The 20,593-nt window shown below is 51.8% G+C and overlaps 1 protein-coding gene across 6 annotated transcripts in view; it reads right to left on the bottom strand.

The window, feature by feature from the left end:
• The window catches only part of tfeb (transcription factor EB), a 130,044-nt gene that overhangs the window by 23,325 nt on the left and 86,126 nt on the right, over positions 1–20,593 (bottom strand). For all 6 annotated transcript variants that reach the window (XM_064968584.1, XM_064968587.1, XM_064968585.1 and 3 more), the window contains 2 exons: positions 12,733–12,850; positions 12,241–12,291 (listed from right to left, as the gene is read on the bottom strand). In XM_064968584.1, coding sequence (XP_064824656.1) covers positions 12,241–12,291; positions 12,733–12,850 — 169 coding nt within the window. The remainder of the gene's footprint in view (positions 1–12,240; positions 12,292–12,732; positions 12,851–20,593) is intronic.

Here is a 20,593-nt window from a genome sequence, read left to right as displayed (position 1 = left end):
GAATTGCAAAATGCTGTGCTTAAATAGTTCAACATGGTTTTAACTTCTGGCTACTTCCCTGATGTCTGGAACCAGGGGCTCATCTCCCCTAACCACAAAAGTGGAGACAAATCAGACCCCAATAATTACAGGGGAATTGCGTAAACAGTAACTTGAGAAAGGGTTTCTATAGCATTTAGAATTCAAGAATTCAAACCTTTCTTCAAGAAAACCAATGTAATAAGTAGATGTCAAATTGGCTTTCTCCCTAACCATCACACTACTGACCATATATACACCTTACACACACTAATTAATAAACACCACCTCACTACTGACCCTATATACACACTAATTAATAAACACCACCTCACACTACCCTATTAATAAACACCACCTCACTACTGACCCTATACACACCACCTCACTACTGACCCTATATACACCTTACACACACTAATTAATAAACACCACCACACTACTGACCCTATATACACCACCACACTACTGACCCTACACTAATTAATAAACACCACCTCACACACCACCTCACTACTGACCCTATATACACCTTACACACACTAATTAATAAACACCACCACACTACTGACCCTATATACACCTTACACACACTAATTAATAAACACCACCTCACTACTGACCCTATATACACCATCACACTACTGACCCTATATACACCACCACACTACTGACCCTATATACACCACCTCACTACTGACCCTATATATACACCACCTCACTACTGACCCTATATATACACCACCTCACTACTGACCCTATATATACACACCACCTCACTACTGACCCTATATATACACACCACCTCACTACTGACCCTATATATACACACCACCTCACTACTGACCCTATATACACCATCACACTACTGACCCTATATACACCACCTCACTACTGACCATATATACACACACTAATTAATAAACACGTCCATCAAAAAAAAGAGGGGAAAATCTTTGCTTGCTTTATTGACTTGCATCTGATTATATTTGGCACGAAGGACTATTCTCCAAAATTCTCCAAAGTGGGCTTGGTGGTAAGGTGTATGACTTAATAAAATGTACGTACACAGAAAACAAGTGAGCAATAAAAATCACTAACAAAAAAACAGAATTCTTTCCACAACGTCGAGGTGTGAGACAAGGCTGCAGTTGGAGAGCAAATCTTTTCAACATTTATATCAATGAATTAGCAGACATGTTGGACCAGCCCCAGTTCTCCAGCCCCAGGACTCACACTATTTGACACCGAGGTAAAATACCTGCTATATGCTGATGACTTGGTACTTCTATCACCAACCAAAGAAGGTCTTCAACAGAACCTTAACATTCTAGAGCAATATTGCCATAATTGGGACCTGGTAGTAAATATCCATAAAGCGAAAATCATGATTTTCCCCCAAAATATATAATTATTCAGAAACACAAATATAAATTCCTCCCTGAACAACATCATAATTGAACAAACTAAAAATGACACATACCTTGGTCTGACCATATCTGCATCGGGAAACTTTAATATGGCAGTGAATGCACTCAAAGAAAAAACCCGCAGAGCAATGCATGTAATAAAAATGAAATTATTCAATATCAACATCCCAATTAGAATTTGGACCAAAATATTTGACAGTGTAATCCTACCAATAGCTCTTTATGGAAGTGAGGTTTGGGAGCCACTCAAACTCGACTTTAAAATGTGGGACAAACATCTAATTGAAGCCCTACATGCAAAATTCTGTCGGAAGATTCTACAAGTCCAGAGAAATACACCAACTAATGCATGTAGGGCAGAATTTGGGTCGCTTTCCAGTAGTAATGAAAATATAGAAAATATTAAAGTTTTGGCTACATCTAAATGCAAGTCCACTGCTTCAAAAGAAAGAATTCCAATAAACAAAATCATGAATAAATCAAAGGACTCATATTTACAACATTGGAAAAACTAAACAAAATCCCAAAGCCTCTGACCTTAAACAGAGAATATAAATTGGCTGACTATCTCTACTCTGTCAGAGATACGAAGCAGAGACAGATCCTTACCAAGTACAGGCTGAGTGACCATCAATTGGCAATAGAAACTGGCAGAGATAAAAAAAATGGCTACCCGAAGAGGAGCGTGTATGTGGTCACTGTACGACAGGGGCGGTAGAAACAGAGATGCACTTTCTCCGTTACTGTGAGAAATATTCCTCACCAAGAGATTCATTATTCACAGATATTACTACATTTATTCAAAATGTTAACTTATTAAACCCAGAGGAAAACTGAAAATACACATGGGAGACGGAGCAACGGCTCCTCTTCCAGCCAAATATGTATTTGCCTGCCATAGCCTGAGGGACACTGAATAATATCTGCATAGTAAATAGTAACTTACTTATTATTAGTATTATTGTTATTACTATTATCTCTATTATTATTATCTCTATTATTATTATTATTGAGAATGAGAGAGACACCGTGAGAGAGCGACACCGTGAGAGAGAGACACCGTGAGAAAGAGCGAGCGAGACACACCGTGAGAGAGAGCGAGCGAGACACACCGTGAGAGAGAGCGAGCGAGACACACCGTGAGAGCGAGAGCGAGCGAGACACACCGTGAGAGAGAGAGCGAGCGAGACACACCGTGAGAGAGAGCGAGCGACACACCGTGAGAGAGCGAGCGAGACACACCGTTAGAGAGAGCGAGCGAGACACACCGTGAGAGCGAGACACACCGTAAGAGCGAGACACACCGTGAGAGCGAGACACCGTAAGCGAGCGAGCGAGAGAGCGAGAGACACCGTGAGAGCGAGCGAGCGAGCGAGACACACGTGAGAGCGAGAGCGAGAGAGACACACCGTGAGAGAGAGCGAGACACACACCGTGAGAGAGAGCGAGAGAGACACACCGTGAGAGCGAGCGAGCGAGACACACCGTGAGAGCGACACCGTAGCGAGACACACCGTGAGAGAGACACACCGTGAGCGAGAGACACACCGTGAGAGCGAGCGAGATAGAGACAAACCGTGAGAGAGCGAGAGCGAGCCAGCGAGACACACCGTGAGAGCGAGACACACCGTGAGAGAGCGAGAGACACACACCGTGAGAGAGAGCGAGAGAGACACACACCGTGAGAGAGCGAGAGACACACCGTGAGAGAGAGCGAGAGAGACACACACCGTGAGAGAGAGCGAGACACACCGTAGGAGCCAACGAGCGAGACACACCGTGAGAGAGAGACACACCGTGAGAGAGAGCGAGAGAGAGACACACCGTGAGAGCGAGCGAGAGAGAGAAAACCGTGAGAGAGAGCGAGAGAGAGCCAGCGAGACACACCGTGAGAGCGAGACACACCGTGAGAGCGAGACACACCGTGAGAGAGCGAGAGACACACCGTGAGAGAGCGAGAGACACACACCGTGAGAGAGCGAGAGACACACACCGTGAGAGAGCGAGAGACACACCGTGAGAGAGCGAGAGACACACCCCGTGAGAGAGCGAGAGACACACCCCGTGAGAGAGCGAGAGACACACCCCGTGAGAGAGCGAGAGACACACCGTGAGAGAGCGAGAGAGACACACCGTGAGAGAGCGAGAGAGACACACCGTGAGAGAGCGAGAGACACCCGTGAGAGAGCGAGAGAGACACACCGTGAGAGAGCGAGAGAGACACACCGTGAGAGAGAGAGAGACACCCCGTGAGAGAGCGAGAGAGACACCGAGAGAGACACCGAGAGAGAGAGAGAGACACCGAGAGAGAGAGAGAGACACGCACCGTGAGAGAGAGAGAGAGACACGCACCGAGAGAGCGAGAGAGACACGCACCGTGAGAGCGAGCGAGACACACCGTGAGAGCGAGCGAGCGAGACACACCGTGAGAGCGAGCGAGCGAGACACAACATGAGAGCGAGCGAGACACACCGTGAGAACGAGCGAGCGAGACACACCGTGAGAACGAGCGAGCGAGACACACCGTGAGAGCGAGCGAGCGAGACACACCGTGAGAGCGAGCGAGAGCGAGCGAGACACACCGTGAGAGCGAGCGAGCGAGACACACCGTGAGAGCGAGCGAGCGAGACACACCGTGAGAGCGAGCGAGCGAGACACACCGTGAGAGCGAGCGAGCGAGACACACCGTGAGAGCGAGCGAGAGAGACACACCGTGAGAGCGAGCGAGAGAGACACACCGTGAGAGAGCGAGAGAGACACACCGTGAGAGAGCGCGAGAGAGACACACCGTGGGAGAGAGCGAGAGAGAGACACACCGTGGGAGAGAGCGAGAGAGAGACACCGTGGGAGAGAGCGAGAGAGAGACACACCGTGGGAGAGAGCGAGAGAGAGACACACCGCGGGAGAGAGCAAGAGAGAGACACCGTGCGAGAGAGCGAGAGAGAGACACACCGTGAGAGAGAGAGAGAGACACACCGTGAGAGCGAGCGAGAGAGAGATCCACCGTGAGAGCGAGCGAGAGAGAGATCCACCGTGAGAGAGAGCGAGAGAGAGATCCACCGTGAGAGAGAGCGAGAGAGAGACACCATGAGAGAGAGCGAGAGAGAGACACCGTGAGAGAGAGCGAGAGACACACCGTGAGAGAGAGCGAGAGACACACACCGTGAGAGAGAGCGAGAGACACACACCGTGAGAGAGAGCGAGAGACACACACCGTGAGAGAGAGAGCGAGAGACACACACCGTGAGAGAGAGAGCGAGAGACACACACCGTGAGAGAGAGCGAGACACACCGTAGGAGCCAACGAGCGAGACACACCGTGAGAGAGAGAGACACACGTGAGAGAGAGCGAGAGAGAGAGCGAGACACACCGTGAGAGAGAGCGAGAGAGACACACACCGTGAGAGAGAGCGAGAGACACACCGTGAGAGAGAGCGAGAGAGAGACACCGTGAGAGAGAGCGAGAGAGAGAGACACACCGTGAGAGAGAGCGAGAGAGAGAGACACACCGTGAGAGAGAGCGAGAGAGAGAGAGACACCGTGAGAGAGAGCGAGAGAGAGACACCGTGCGAGAGAGCGAGAGAGACACACCGTGAGAGAGAGAGAGAGACACCGTGAGAGAGAGCGAGAGAGAGACACCGTGAGAGAGAGCGAGAGAGAGACACCGTGAGAGAGAGCGAGAGAGACACCGTGAGAGAGAGAGAGACACACCGTGAGAGAGAGCGAGAGACACACACCGTGAGAGAGCGAGAGACACACACCGTGAGAGAGCGAGAGACACACACCGTGAGAGAGAGAGCGAGAGACACACACCGTGAGAGAGAGAGCGAGAGACACACCGTGAGAGAGAGAGCGAGAGACACACACCGTGAGAGAGAGAGCGAGAGACACACCGTGAGAGAGAGAGCGAGAGAGAGAGCGAGACACACCGTGAGAGAGAGCGAGAGACACACGTGAGAGAGAGCGAGAGACGAGAGACACACACCGTGAGAGAGAGAGCGAGAGAGACACGCCATCGAGACAGACACACGTGAGAGTGCCATCGAGACAGACACCGTGAGAGAGAGAGCCATCGAGACAGACACCGTGAGAGAGAGCGAGACACCGTGAGAGAGCGAGAGAGAGACACCGTGAGAGAGCGAGAGAGAGACACTGTGAGAGAGGGAGCGAGAGACACCGTGAGAGAGAGAGCGAGAGACACCGTGAGAGAGAGAGCGAGACACCGTGAGAGAGAGAGCGAGACACCGTGAGAGAGAGAGCGAGAGACACACACCGTGAGAGAGAGAGCGAGAGACACACACCGCGAGAGAGAGCGAGAGAGACACACACCGCGAGAGAGAGCGAGACACAGAGAGCCAACGCGAGACACACCGTGAGAGAGACACACCGTGAGAGAGAGAGAGAGAGACACACCGTGAGAGAGAGAGCGAGAGACACACCGTGAGAGAGAGAGCGAGAGACACACACCGTGAGAGAGAGCGAGAGAGAGAGACACACCGTGAGAGAGAGCGAGAGAGAGAGCGAGACACACCGTGAGAGAGAGCGAGAGAGAGAGACACCGTGAGAGAGAGCGAGAGAGAGACACCGTGAGAGAGAGCGAGAGAGAGACACCGTGAGAGAGAGAGAGAGAGACACCGTGAGAGAGAGCGAGAGAGAGAGACACCGTGAGAGAGAGCGAGAGAGAGACACCGTGAGAGAGAGCGAGAGAGAGAGACACCGTGAGAGAGAGCGAGAGACACACACCGTGAGAGAGAGCGAGAGAGACACACACCGTGAGAGAGAGCGAGAGAGACACACCGTGAGAGAGAGAGAGCGAGAGACACACACGTGAGAGAGAGCGAGCGAGAGACACACACCGTGAGAGAGAGCGAGAGACACACCGTGAGAGAGAGCGAGACACACGTGAGAGAGAGAGCGAGAGACACACCCGTGAGAGAGAGAGCGAGAGACACACCGTGAGAGAGAGAGCGAGACACACCGTGAGAGAGAGCGAGAGAGAGAGACACACGTGAGAGAGACCGTGAGAGAGAGAGACACACCGTGAGAGAGAGCGAGAGAGAGAGACACACCGTGAGAGAGAGAGAGCGAGACACACCGTGAGAGAGAGCGAGAGAGAGACACCGTGAGAGAGAGCGAGAGACACACCGTGAGAGAGAGAGCGAGACACACACCGTGAGAGAGAGAGCGCGAGACACACCGTGAGAGAGAGAGCGCGAGACACACCGTGAGAGAGAGAGCGCGAGACACACCGTGAGAGAGAGAGCGAGAGACACACCGTGAGAGAGAGAGCGAGACACACACCGTGAGAGAGCGAGAGAGAGACACACACGTGAGAGAGAGCGAGAGAGAGAGAGACACACCGTGAGAGAGTGAGAGAGAGCGAGACACACCGTGAGAGAGAGCGAGACACACCGTGAGAGAGAGCGAGAGAGAGCGCCATCGAGAGACACCGTGAGAGAGAGAGCCATCGAGACAGACACCGTGAGAGAGCGAGAGAGCCACACCGTGAGAGAGCGAGAGAGACATCGAGACACACACCGTGAGAGAGCGAGAGAGAGACACACCGTGAGAGAGAGCGAGAGACACACCGTGAGAGAGAGAGCGCGAGACACACCGTGAGAGAGAGAGCGAGAGACACACCGTGAGAGAGAGAGCGCGAGACACACCGTGAGAGAGAGAGCGAGAGACACACCGTGAGAGAGAGCGAGAGACACACCGTGAGAGAGAGCGAGAGACACCGTGAGAGAGCGAGAGCGAGAGACACCGTGAGAGAGAGCGAGAGAGAGCGAGACAGACACCGTGAGAGAGAGAGCCATCGAGACAGACACCTTGAGAGCGAGCGAGAGCCACACCGTGAGAGCGAGAGAGACATCGAGACACACCGTGAGAGCGGCGAGCGAGACACACCGTGAGAGAGAGAGCGAGACACACCGTGAGAGAGAGCGCGAGACACACCGTGAGAGCGAGCGCGAGACACACCGTGAGAGCGAGCGCGAGACACACCGTGAGAGAGAGCGAGCGAGACACACCGTGAGAGAGAGCGCGAGACACATCGTGAGAGAGCGAGCGAGACACACCGTGAGAGCGAGCGAGAGAGAGCCAGAGAGACAGACACCGTGAGAGAGCGAGCGAGACACACCGTGAGAGAGCGAGAGAGACATTGAGACACACCGTGAGAGAGAGCGAGAGAGACACACCGTGAGAGAGAGCGAGAGCGAGAGACACCGTGAGAGAGAGCGAGCGAGACACCGTGAGAGAGCGAGAGCGAGACACCGTGAGAGAGCGAGAGAGAGACACCGTGAGAGAGAGAGAGAGACACCGTGAGAGAGAGCGAGAGACACCGTGAGAGAGAGACACACACCGTGAGAGAGCGAGAGACACACACCGTGAGAGAGAGAGCGAGAACACACTGTGAGAGAGCGAGAGACACACCGTGAGAGAGAGAGAGCGAGACACACCGTGAGAGAGAGAGCGAGACACACCGTGAGAGAGAGAGCGCGAGACACACCGTGAGAGAGAGAGCGCGAGACACACCGTGAGAGAGAGAGCGCGAGACACACCGTGAGAGAGAGTGAGACACCGTGAGAGAGAGCGAGAGACACCGTGAGAGAGAGCGAGAGACACCGTGAGAGAGAGCGAGACACACCGTGAGAGAGAGAGCGCCATCGAGACAGACACCGTGAGAGTGCCATCGAGACAGACACCGTGAGAGAGAGAGCCATCGAGACAGACACCGTGAGAGAGCGAGAGAGCCACACCGTGAGAGAGAGCGAGAGAGAGACACCGTGAGAGAGAGAGCGAGACACCGTGAGAGAGCGAGAGAGAGACACCGTGAGAGAGGGAGCGAGAGACACCGTGAGAGAGAGAGCGAGAGACACCGTGAGAGAGAGAGCGAGACACCGTGAGAGAGAGAGCGAGACACCGTGAGAGAGAGAGCGAGACACCGTGAGAGAGAGAGCGAGACACCGTGAGAGAGAGAGCGAGAGACACACCGTGAGAGAGAGCGAGAGACACACCGTGAGAGAGAGCGAGACACACCGTGAGAGAGCCAACGAGCGAGACACACCGTGAGAGAGAGCGAGCGAGACACCGTGAGAGCGAGCGAGAGAGAGACACCGTGAGAGAGAGCGCGAGACACACCGTGAGAGAGAGCGAGAGACACACCGTGAGAGCGAGCGAGAGAGAGACACACCGTGAGAGCGAGCGAGAGAGACACCGTGAGAGAGAGCGAGAGAGAGACACCGTGAGAGAGAGCGAGAGAGAGAGACACCGTGGGAGAGAGCGAGAGACACACCGTGAGAGAGAGCGAGAGAGACACCGTGAGAGAGAGAGCGAGACACCGTGAGAGAGCGAGAGAGAGACACCGTGAGAGAGGGAGCGAGAGACACCGTGAGAGAGAGAGCGAGAGACACCGTGAGAGAGAGAGCGAGACACCGTGAGAGAGCGAGACACACCGTGAGAGAGAGAGCGAGACACCGTGAGAGAGAGAGCACAGACACCGTGAGAGAGAGAGCGAGAGACACACACTGTGAGAGAGAGAGACGATTGAGACACACACCGAGAGAGAGCGAGAGAGACACACCGTGAGAGAGAGCGAGACACCGTAGGAGCCAACGAGCGAGACACACCGTGAGAGAGAGACACACCGTGAGAGCGAGCGAGAGAGAGACACACCGTGAGAGCGAGCGAGAGAGAGACACACCGTGAGAGCGAGCGAGAGAGAGACACACCGTGAGAGCGAGCGAGAGAGAGACACCGTGAGAGCGAGCGAGAGAGAGAGACACCGTGGGAGAGAGCGAGAGACACACTGTGAGAGAGAGCGAGAGAGAGACACTGTGAGAGAGAGCGAGAGAGAGACACACCGTGAGCGAGAGCGAGAGAGAGACACACCGTGAGCGAGAGCGAGAGAGAGACACCGTGAGAGAGAGCGAGAGAGAGAGACACCGTGAGAGAGAGAGCGAGACACCGTGAGAGAGAGAGCGAGAGAGCAACGAGCGACACACACCGTGAGAGAGAGAGCTCGAGACACACCGTGAGAGAGAGAGCGAGAGAGAGACACACCGTGTGAGAGAGAGCGAGACACACCGTGAGAGAGAGAGCGAGAGACACACCGTGAGAGAGAGCGCGAGACACACCGTGAGAGAGAGAGCGTGACACACCGTGAGAGAGAGCGAGAGAGAGACACACCGTGAGAGAGAGAGCGCGAGACACACCGTGAGAGAGAGCGAGACACACTGTGAGACACCGTGAGCGAGAGACACCGTGAGAGAGAGCGAGACACACCGTGAGAGAGAGCGAGAGAGAGCACCATCGAGACAGACACCGTGAGAGAGCGAGAGAGCCACACCGTGAGAGAGCGAGAGAGACATCGAGACACACACCGTGAGAGAGCGAGAGAGAGACACCGTGAGAGAGAGCGCGAGACACACCGTGAGAGAGAGAGAGCGAGACACACCGTGAGAGAGAGAGCGCGAGACACACCGTGAGAGAGCGCGAGACACACCGTGAGAGAGAGAGCGCGAGACACACCGTGAGAGAGAGAGCGCGAGACACACCGTGAGAGAGAGAGCGAGACACACCGTGAGAGAGAGAGCGCGAGACACCGTGAGAGAGAGCGCGAGAGACACCGTGAGAGAGAGCGAGAGACACCGTGAGAGAGAGCGAGACACACCGTGAGAGAGCGTGAGAGAGAGCCATCGAGACAGACACCGTGAGAGAGCGAGCGAGAGAGCCACACCGTGAGAGAGCGAGAGAGACATTGAGACACACACCGTGAGAGAGCGAGAGAGAGACACACCGTGAGAGAGAGAGCGAGACACCGTGAGAGAGCGAGCGAGACACCGTGAGAGAGAGAGAGAGAGACACACCGTGAGAGAGAGACACCGCGAGACACACCGTGAGAGAGAGAGACACCGCGAGACACACCGTGAGAGAGAGAGAGAGACACCGTGAGAGAGAGCACCGTGAGAGACAGACACCGTGAGAGAGAGAGAGAGACACCGTGAGAGAGAGAGACACGAGACACACCGTGAGAGAGCGAGAGTGAGAGAGAGATCGAGACACACACCGTGAGAGAGCGAGCGAGAGAGCACACCGTGAGAGAGAGCGAGAGAGACACCGTGAGAGAGACACACCGTGACCACCGTGAGAGAGGGCGAGACACACCGTGAGAGAGCGTGAGAGAGAGATCGAGACACACCGTGAGAGAGCGAGCGAGACACCGTGAGAGAGCGAGAGAGACATTGAGACACACACCGTGAGAGAGCGAGAGAGAGACACACCGTGAGAGAGAGAGCGAGACACCGTGAGAGAGCGAGCGAGACACCGTGAGAGAGAGAGCGAGACACCGTGAGAGAGCGAGAGAGAGACACACCGTGAGAGAGAGAGCGAGAGAGCGAGCGAGACACCGTGAGAGAGAGAGCGAGACACCGTGAGAGAGAGAGCGAGACACCGTGAGAGAGAGAGCGAGACACCGTGAGAGAGAGAGCGAGACACCGTGAGAGAGAGAGCGAGACACCGTGAGAGAGAGAGCGAGACACCGTGAGAGAGAGAGCGAGACACCGTGAGAGAGAGAGCGAGAGACACCGTGAGAGAGAGCGAGCGACACCGTGAGAGAGAGAGACCGAGAGACACCGTGAGAGAGAGCGAGCGACACCGTGAGAGAGAGAGACACCGTGAGAGAGAGCGAGCGAGAGACACCGTGAGAGAGAGCGAGCGAGCGACCCCGTGAGAGAGCGAGCGAGCGACACCGTGAGAGAGCGAGCGAGCGACACCGTGAGAGAGCGAGCGAGCGACACCGTGAGAGAGCGAGCGAGCGACACCGTGAGAGAGCGAGCGAGCGACACCGTGAGAGAGCGAGCGACACCGTGAGAGAGCGAGCGAGAGACACCGTGAGAGAGCGAGCGAGAGACACCGTGAGAGCGAGCGAGAAACACCGTGAGAGCCAGCGCACCCCGCGAGAGAGAGAGCAAAAGACGCACCGCGATAGAGAGAGCGAGCCACGCGGCGAGAGAGGTGCCAGAGACACACGGCGAGAGAGGAGCCAGAGACACACGGCGGCGAGAGAGGAGCCAGAGACACACGGCGGCGAGAGAGGAGCCAGAGACACACGGCGAGAGAGGAGCCAGAGACACACGGCGAGAGAGGAGCCAGAGACACACGGCGAGAGAGGAGCCAGAGACACACGGCGAGAGAGGAGCCAGAGACACACGGCGAGAGAGGAGCCAGAGACACACGGCGGCGAGAGAGGAGCCAGAGACACACGGCGAGAGAGGAGCCAGAGACACACGGCGAGAGAGGAGCCAGAGACACACGGCGAGAGAGGAGCCAGAGACACACGGCGGCGAGAGAGGAGCCAGAGACACACCGTGAGAGAGGAGCCAGAGACACACCGTGAGAGAGAGACCGAGAGTCCGAGAAAGAAAGGGAGAGTCCAAGAAAGAGAATGAGAGACCGAGAGTCCGAGAAAGAGAATGAGAGACCGAGAAAGAGAGACCGAGAAAGTGTCACAGGCAATTAGACTTTAGTGCCAGAGCAGCAGACAGCTGTGGGTTAACCATCTACCTGTGGGATGAGCTGTGTCAGCTGAATAAACCACTGTGTGTGTGTTTTTAGACAGACAGACAGAGAGTGGCAGGGACAGACAGACAGAGTGGCAGGTGTACTTTAAGCAGTGTGAGGTAGTAAAAATGATGGATGTTGAAAAAGTGCACACTCATTCCTATTGTGTTTTTGCGAGGGAGGGTGAAAGTGAGAGAGAAAGAGAGCACACAAAAGAGGGGGATAAACTCACTCAGGTTGTGGTTGTCTTTCTTCTGTCTCTCTTTGGCCATTGCACGGGTTTCTGCATTGATAAAAACAACAAGCAATGAACTAACACTGCCCCAAAGTGTGTATAGTGAGTGTATATAGTTTGGGGTCATAGAGGGTTTGAAAATCATGTTAGAGGCTCACTTTAACCAAATTCATTGAGATTTAGTTTATGCATGGATACAGTATTTCCCCCTAATCATTAGTTAATTAGCTTAATTTACGAATTGAATTCAAACTCAGAACAAATTACATTAAATCGTCCCCTCACTCTAGAGAAAAATATACCCCTGGTAGCCATGTATTTGGATCTAATCCTTCTGGTTTTGGTCTGCTGGTTTCCATTCATTACTTAGCATCTGATTCAGACCTGGGAAACCAGTTTCTGAAAGCTGTAAATGTCTGAGAGCTGGCTGCTTGTTTGCTGTGTCTAAGCTCATCTCTGATTGGTTGCCGTGGCTTTGATTGGTCCTACCCGTCAGCTCTCGTTTGATGGCCAGGTTGGCAGGGCAGGAATTGCTTGTCATGGCGATAGATTGACCGGTCATCCCAGGGCCCGTGTACACGTCCAGGTGACTGCTGGACAGAGGGAGCTGGGGACACACAAATCAGTATGAGCACCACAACCTACATTTCACTCTATAATCTCAATAAGAGTATTTAGGGTGACTCTCTTGGTGAGATTGGAATCCAGGGGAAATAAGAGTATCAATACATTTGTCCTAGAAAATATTGTAGGGTTAAGCAGAGGTTATATGAATTACTAGTCAATTAATCTATCATCAAGTTCAATGAAGGATGGGTTCAAACAACGAACCAAGCACATCCTTTAGATGGAGAAACGATAGATACAGTATACTATCCTAACCAGACACCCTATTTTCAAGTCAGTTAGGACCCCACTTTAAGCCGCTGTGGTTGGGTGATCGCCTGATACACAACAACATTCAGGAAACCATGCATGAACAAAACCGAGGAACATCTTAAAAACAAGGCTGGAAACCTTAAGGGTCGAGGACAAACTCCCCTTTCCATCAAATTCACTGAGATCACCCTCAATTACCTTAGAGAGAGCGAGTAGACATCACGAGCGAGAGCGAGCGTGGACAGAGCGAGCGCGGACAGAGCGAGCGCGGACAGAGCGAGCGCGGACAGAGCGAGCGGGACAGAGCGAGCGGAGCGTAGACAGAGCGAGCGCGGACAGAGCGAGCGGGGACAGAGCGAGCGGGGACAGAGCGAGCGGAGCGTAGACAGAGCGAGCGCAGACAGAGCGAGCGCAGACAGAGCGAGCGCGGACAGAGCGAGCGCGTAGACAGAGCGAGCGCAGACAGAGCGAGCGTAGACAGAGCGAGCAGAGCGGAGGGACAGAGCGAGCGGGACAGAGCGAGCGGAGCGTAGACAGAGCGAGCGCAGACAGAGCGTAGACAGAGCGAGCGCAGACAGAGCGAGCGCAGACAGAGCGAGCGGAGCGAGCGCAGACAGAGCGAGCGCAGACAGAGCGAGCGCAGACAGAGCGAGCGCAGACAGAGCGAGCGCAGACAGAGCGAGCGGAGCGTAGACAGAGCGAGCGCAGACAGAGCGAGCGCAGACAGAGCGAGCGCAGACAGAGCGAGCGCAGACAGAGCGAGCGCAGACAGAGCGAGCGCAGACAGAGAGAGCGTAGACAGAGCGAGTGAGGGAGAGTAGAATAGACAAAACAAGCAGTCGGTGTCTCATGAGAGTTTTATGGCATCATATTGTGGGTAACCCTGGTTAACCCTCTGAGCCAGATCAAACTCTATAAACACAGGTGTGTTACATGTGTAGTGACTGGCTGTAAAGAGAAGATAGCAGAAAATCTCAGGCCAATATCACACCTGGAAACTGCTGCCTCTAAACCCGCCTCTGCTCTGACATACACACAATCATCCCTTCTCTCTTATCTCTGTAAGGCTTGATTCAATTGCCAAAGCAAGTGAAATAGATAAACAAAAGTTAACAATAAAAATGAACAGTAAATATTACTCACAAAAGTTCCAAAAGAATAAAGACATTTCAAAAGTCATATTATGTCTTTATACAGAGTTGGAGCAATGTACAAATGGTTAAAGTACAAAAGGGAAAATAAAACAATTAAAGTATAAAAGTAGTTACATTGGTGTTTGTTCTTCACTGGTTGCCCTTTTGTGGCAACAGGTCACAAATCCTGCTGCTGTGATGGTACACTGGTATTTCACCTAATTCTTTGTGGATCTGTGTAATCTGAGGAAAATATGTGTCTCTAATATGGTCATACATTGGACAGGAGGTTAGGAAGTGCAGCTCAGTTTCCACCTTATTTTGTGAGCAGTGTGCACATAGCCTGTCTTCTCTTGAGAGCCAGGTCTGCCTTCGGCGACCTTTATCAATAGCAAGGCTATGCTCACTGAGTCTGTACATAGTCAAAGCTTTCCTTAAATTTGGGTCAGTCACAGTGGTCAGGTATTCTTCCACTGTGTACTCTCTGTTAAGGGCAAAATAGCATTCTAGTTTGCTCTGGTTTTTTTATTAATTACTTGACACATTGGAAAGAATTATCTTTTTGTTTTCTCGTGATTTGGTTGGGTCCAATTGTGTTGCTGTCCTGGGGATCTGTGGGGTCTGTTTATGTTTGTGAACAGAGCCCCAGGACCAGCTTGCTTAGAGGGCTCTTCTCCAGGTTCATTTCTCTGTAGGTGATGGCTTTATGGAAGGTTTGGGAGTAGCTTCCTTTTAGGTGGTTGTAGAATTTAACAGCTCTTTTGATTTTGAAAAGCAGGTATTGGCCTAATTCAGCTCTGCATGCCTTATTTGGTGTTGAAATCTGCATGCAGAGTCTCAATTTGGTGTTTGTCCCATTTAGTGAATTGTTGGTTGGTGAGTGGACTCCAGACCTCACAACCGTAAAGGGCAATGGGTTCTATAACTGATTAAAGTATTTTTAGCCAGATGGTGCAGCAGACTGTTCTAGTGCCCTCGCTCGTTGATATATATGTTGAAGAGGGTGGGGCTTAAGCTGTATCCCTGTCTCACCCCCCGGCCCTGTGGAAAGGTGTTTTTTGCTCATTTTAACCACACACTAGTTTGTGTACATGGATTTTATAAATTCATATATTTCCCCCCCAACACCAATTTCCAAATTGTATATCAGACCCTCATGCCAAATTGAGTCAAAAGCTTTTTTGAAATCAACAAAGCATGACAAGACTGCCTTTGTTTTGGTTTGTTTGCTTGCCAATTAGGGTGTGAAGGGTGAATGTGTGGTCTGTCGTACGTTATTAATTCCTAGTCAGATGTAAAATGTTCCTGTTTTGACTAATTTAATAGAGTGGGTTAGATCTGCTCTATACCAAATTAACATACCCCCCGAGTCGCTTCCCTTTTTCACACCTGTCAGTTTGATGGATGGGACTACCAGCTCTCTGTAACCTAGAGGGCAACCAGTGGGTCCGTCTCATTTATACAATGTTTCTTGTAGGATGACAATGTCTGTATTTCCAATTCCTTTGATGAAGTCTGGGTTCCTGCTCTTTAGGACAAAGGCAGGTGACCTCAGGCCTTGTATATTCCATGATGAGATCGTAAAAGCTTTGTGTTCCATAGTGTCTAGTGTTTTTGTGTGGTTTAGGCCTGGACCATCACAGTAGGTGTGAGCAGAGCATGTTGAGCATCTGACACATACCTCTTAGGTTGCAGGATGGGGCTTGGGTGGGTGTAATAGTGAGGGTCGGGCCTGTTGCTCTGCTCACAGCCTAGGCATGCAGTATGTCCTCTTGTCATGTTGAGGTCATTGCCGCAGTGTGCGGGGGGGCATGGGGTGGGCAGAAGGGGCATAGGTCTGATATATAGGGTGTGTCCAGGGTTTGCTTGGGGTGGTCTTAGCTGGTTGGGGTGTGGCTGGTGATGCTGTGGTCTGGGCATAGGTCCTCTTGGTGCAGGCCTAGGAGGGGGTCTTAGCTGGTTGGGGTGTGGCTGGTGATGCTGTGGTCTGGGCATAGGTCCTCTTGGTGCAGGCCTAGGAGGGGGTCTTGCTGGGTGGGGTGTGGCTGGTGATGCTGTGGTCTGGGCATAGGTCCCCTTGGTGCAGGCCTAGGAGGGGGTCTTGCTGGTTGGGGTGTGGCTGGTGATGCTGTGGTCTGGGCATAGGTCCCACTTGGTGCAGGCCTAGGAGGGGTCTTGCTGGTTGGGGTGTGGCTGGTGATGCTGTGGTCTGGGCATAGGTCCTCTTGGTGCAGGCCTAGGAGGGGGTCTTAGCTGGTTGGGGTGTGGCTGGTGATGCTGTGGTCTGGGCATAGGTCCTCTTGGTGCAGGCCTAGGAGGGGGTCTTAGCTGGTTGGGGTGTGGCTGGTGATGCTGTGGTCTGGGCATAGGTCCTCTTGGTGCAGGCCTAGGAGGGGGTCTTAGCTGGTTGGGGTGTGGCTGGTGATGCTGTGGTCTGGGCATAGGTCCTCTTGGTGCAGGCCTAGGAGGGGGTCTTGCTGGGTGGGGTGTCCGTTGCTCTGTTACTCCTGTGTGAGGTGCTTGGGCTACGGTTGAGGGTGACGTCCTTCAGGGTCCTGGCAAAAGTTGGGATTGCTGTCTTGTCGAAATGGTGGACCTGGTTGTAAAGACTGTTCAAGTCCAGGGTGGAGTGATGGGCCAGGTAGACAATAGGTTGAGGCACAGTCTGGCAAAATACTTGCATTCACCTGCTGTCTGGTTCAGGTCAAAGTCTTTTTGTGGATTCTCTGACCCCATCTGTAACCCAGCACCTGTGTGGAAGACTAGTGGTGTCCTCTGTATAGGTTGTATAGACGTTGTTTAACTTCTGAAGCAGTCCCTATGGCTACTACTAGTCAACTTCCCTCATGAGGAATTGGTGATGAAACGTGCTGGTCTACAATAATAGAAAAACTTGAGGATGTGGTTAAATGTCTATTCTACAATACTAATGAGGCTTGACAGATAAGAGCCAGATACCTTATCGAGACAACTGAAGTGCAGCCAGATCTCTCACACACATAGTAAAACTACAGGCTGTGGACCGAGACCTCAGATCCCATCATCAGTAGGGTCTTCCTCTCCTTTGTCAAACCAGGGACATGCTGTTCAGTTAGGTGAAACCCTCTCCTCACCTTGTCCCTTCCTCCCCCTCTCACACACAGAATGCTTTAGTCTCAAACCACTGACTCTTGCTGTCCCCCATCGCCCACACCCACACGCAGAGCGTGAGAAACTATCCATTTTATAACAAACTCTCTCTCACACACATTCAGACCCAGGTCAGTCATGCTTAGTATTCCCTCTCTGTGGCATTCCCAAGATCCCCTTAAAATCCCAGATGCTACTGAGTTTCCCGCTATAATCCTGGTCACAGATTAGCAGATGAGTTTCATTCATTAGGGGGAAAACTCTGTGTTTAAGAAAAGCGAACGAGGCGAGAACCTCCAAAAACAGAGAGGAGATGTGTAAGGTAACTAACATTAGTCCCTGAGGAATCTCATTATACACATCTCAGACAGAGCGAGACCAAGAGAAAGAGAACAGCAGAACTATTTAGAGGCCTGTATATTAAATCAGACTACACCAAACTAAAAATACAAGCACACCTGGGGCAACATTGTAGCAACCACCATCAATAGTCCTTCCAGAGAGCTGCATTCATGCATGGAGCCACTATCACACACACTATACCACTGTCCCTGTGTGCAAATCAGAGTTCCATGTGGCTCAACTTAGCTCCCTGAGAGCCAATCAAGAGTAAAATAATCTAATCAATGACTATGAGATCGTGTATCATTACACACACTGAGTAATCAAGAGCCAATCAACTGAAGCATGAGCACCAAGAGATAAACCCAAAGAATGCCAATCTATTCCACTCAGACACATTGCACACACACACACACACACACACACACACACACAACACACACACACACACACACACACACACACACACACAGAGAGAGGAGCTGGGCCAAAGAAGGGAAACAGAGGAAAGGCCAGCAGCGACATTCATACTGGACAACTAACATCCTATTGTGTGTCTTATCTCTTATGGCCGAACGTGTCCCTCACTGGAAGTTTGCCCACAGTGGTCGGGCTCAGCTCAACCGCTACCATTTCAAAGAGCTGCTCCCTCTCAGCCTCCATCACCAGCCCCAGGCGGCCGAGAGCTAGGCTCATCCCCTAATCAGAGACCTGAGGCTGGGAGTTAGAGCTGACCCCCCCTGCCCCGGCTCCAGCCCTCACCAACCCAGAGGGGGGTGCAGGGGGGCATAACTCTCCTAACTAGCCTGCCTCAATACTGACCAAGATGGGCGGACAAAACACACAAACCTTATATTCCTTAGCCACACATAGATCACACACACACAGTAAAACTCAGACTTCTTACCAGTTGGATCTGTTCCCCGTCTATCATCTCCACAATGGCATACGTCTTATTCATCTCCTTCATCCTTCCTTCTGTGGGTCTGTGCGCTCTCACTCTCTTACGCTGTCTCACTCTCTTACACTCTCTCTCTCTAACACTTACTTGCTCACTCACTCCAGCCCTCAGAGACTAACCTCCGTCTCACCAAATCCCTCTCTCTTCTACCCTCTCCACACCGCTTAAGTGAACTTTCCCCTAACTGGACTTTCAGCCTGTTTTTCCCTCTCACAAATGACCCCCATCCCCTGTTCCCCTCCTCTCCTGTGCCTCTCCCTCCTCCTCCTCCCTTTCTGAATGCCTTGTAAACAAGTTGAACTCTAACTGGCGGTGGTTTAATTGTTAATTCGGAGCCATTCCTTTAAACACAGAGCTCTGTGCTTCTGCTCTAAGATGGATACTCTTGGACCACTGCATTTTTTTAGGACTACGAATGCCTATCTTGGTCTCTGAAACCACAGCACTTCACGTCAATAATTTAAATCAATTAAAAACTTAGATTCCTTTAAGCCTACTGAAGGTTTCCCCTGGGGTGGGAAGTTAGCAGCAGCAGACAGCTGATTGAAGCCACTATAGATCAGCAGTTATTCATTAAACACTGAGGAACAAACAGCCACAGGCCAAATGCCCCCTAGTCAACATCAAATATCAGCCATTTTGAAGTTTGGGAAGTTCCATGCAACAGCAACAGCAGCAACAACAATAACAGGAGCAAAACAGCAACGGTAGTTTTAAGATGGGACACAAACACACGGAGGAGCCTGTTGCTAAAGAAGGAGGGATTATGATGAACAGAACAAGGAGTCTTTCTCCTCCCAGTCACAGCCTCAGTCCTGATGAATCGGCATAATCACCCCATTGACTCACACAGGGAGGGGCGGACGCAGAACAAAAAAGACAGGGGTTAGAGGTAGATAAGGATAGAGGGATGAGAAGGAGGACGGGGGTTAGAGGTAGATAAGGATAGAGGGATGAGAAGGGGGCAGGGGTTAGAGGTAGATAAGGATAGAGGGATGAGAAGGGGGCAGGGGTTAGAGGTAGATAAGGATAGAGGGATGAGAAGGAGGACGGGGGTTAGAGGTAGATAAGGATAGAGGGATGAGGTAGATAAGGAGGGGATGAGGGGGGACAGGGGTTAGAGGTAGATAAGGATAGAGGGATGAGAAGGGGGACAGGGGTTAGAGGTAGATAAGGATAGAGGGATGAGAAGGGGGACAGGGGTTAGAGGTAGATAAGGATAGAGGGATGAGAAGGGGGACAGGGGTTAGAGGTAGATAAGGATAGAGGGATGAGAAGGGGGACAGGGGTTAGAGGTATAAGAGGGGATGAGATAAGATAAGATAGAGGGATGAGAAGGGGGACAGGGGTTAGAGGTAGATAAGGATAGAGGGATGAGAAGAGGGACACGGGTTAGAGGTAGATAAGGATAGAGGGATGAGAAGGGGGACACAGACTCAGATATTTCACATTAAAATGTTTGTCAAACAAAAATCAACGACTGCAACGTTAAACAAACCATACAACTCTGTTGAAGAAACGCACAAGGAGTACTTTTAACAATATTCACTTAATTTTACAAAAACACTAACATGAAGAACGGTTTGTGCCGTCATTCTGTTACCAAACTTTGCATAGGCACTGTTCTTCATGTCAATGTATTTTTGTAAAATCTTCAGTGGAAATTGTTAAATGTAGTCATAGTGCATAGAGTTGTATGGTTTTGGTTTGGTTTGACATACATTTTAAAGTTAAAGATCTGAGTGTCAGTGTCACCCGGTTACCGTGGAATTGCCCTAAAATATAAGTCTTATCTCAACACCCATTCACGTAACCTACCTATTCTTTTATGGAAGCATTTCAACCAGTTCAAGTGTTCAACCCTTCACAATCCCACCCAGGTGAAAATGCCATTCTATAGGTACGG

Source organism: Oncorhynchus masou, chromosome 6 (assembly GCF_036934945.1).
Source record: "Oncorhynchus masou masou isolate Uvic2021 chromosome 6, UVic_Omas_1.1, whole genome shotgun sequence".
NCBI lineage: Eukaryota > Metazoa > Chordata > Actinopteri > Salmoniformes > Salmonidae > Oncorhynchus > Oncorhynchus masou.
The sequence above is the reverse complement of the archived record's forward strand: the minus strand, read 5'-3'. Positions and strand labels throughout refer to the sequence as shown.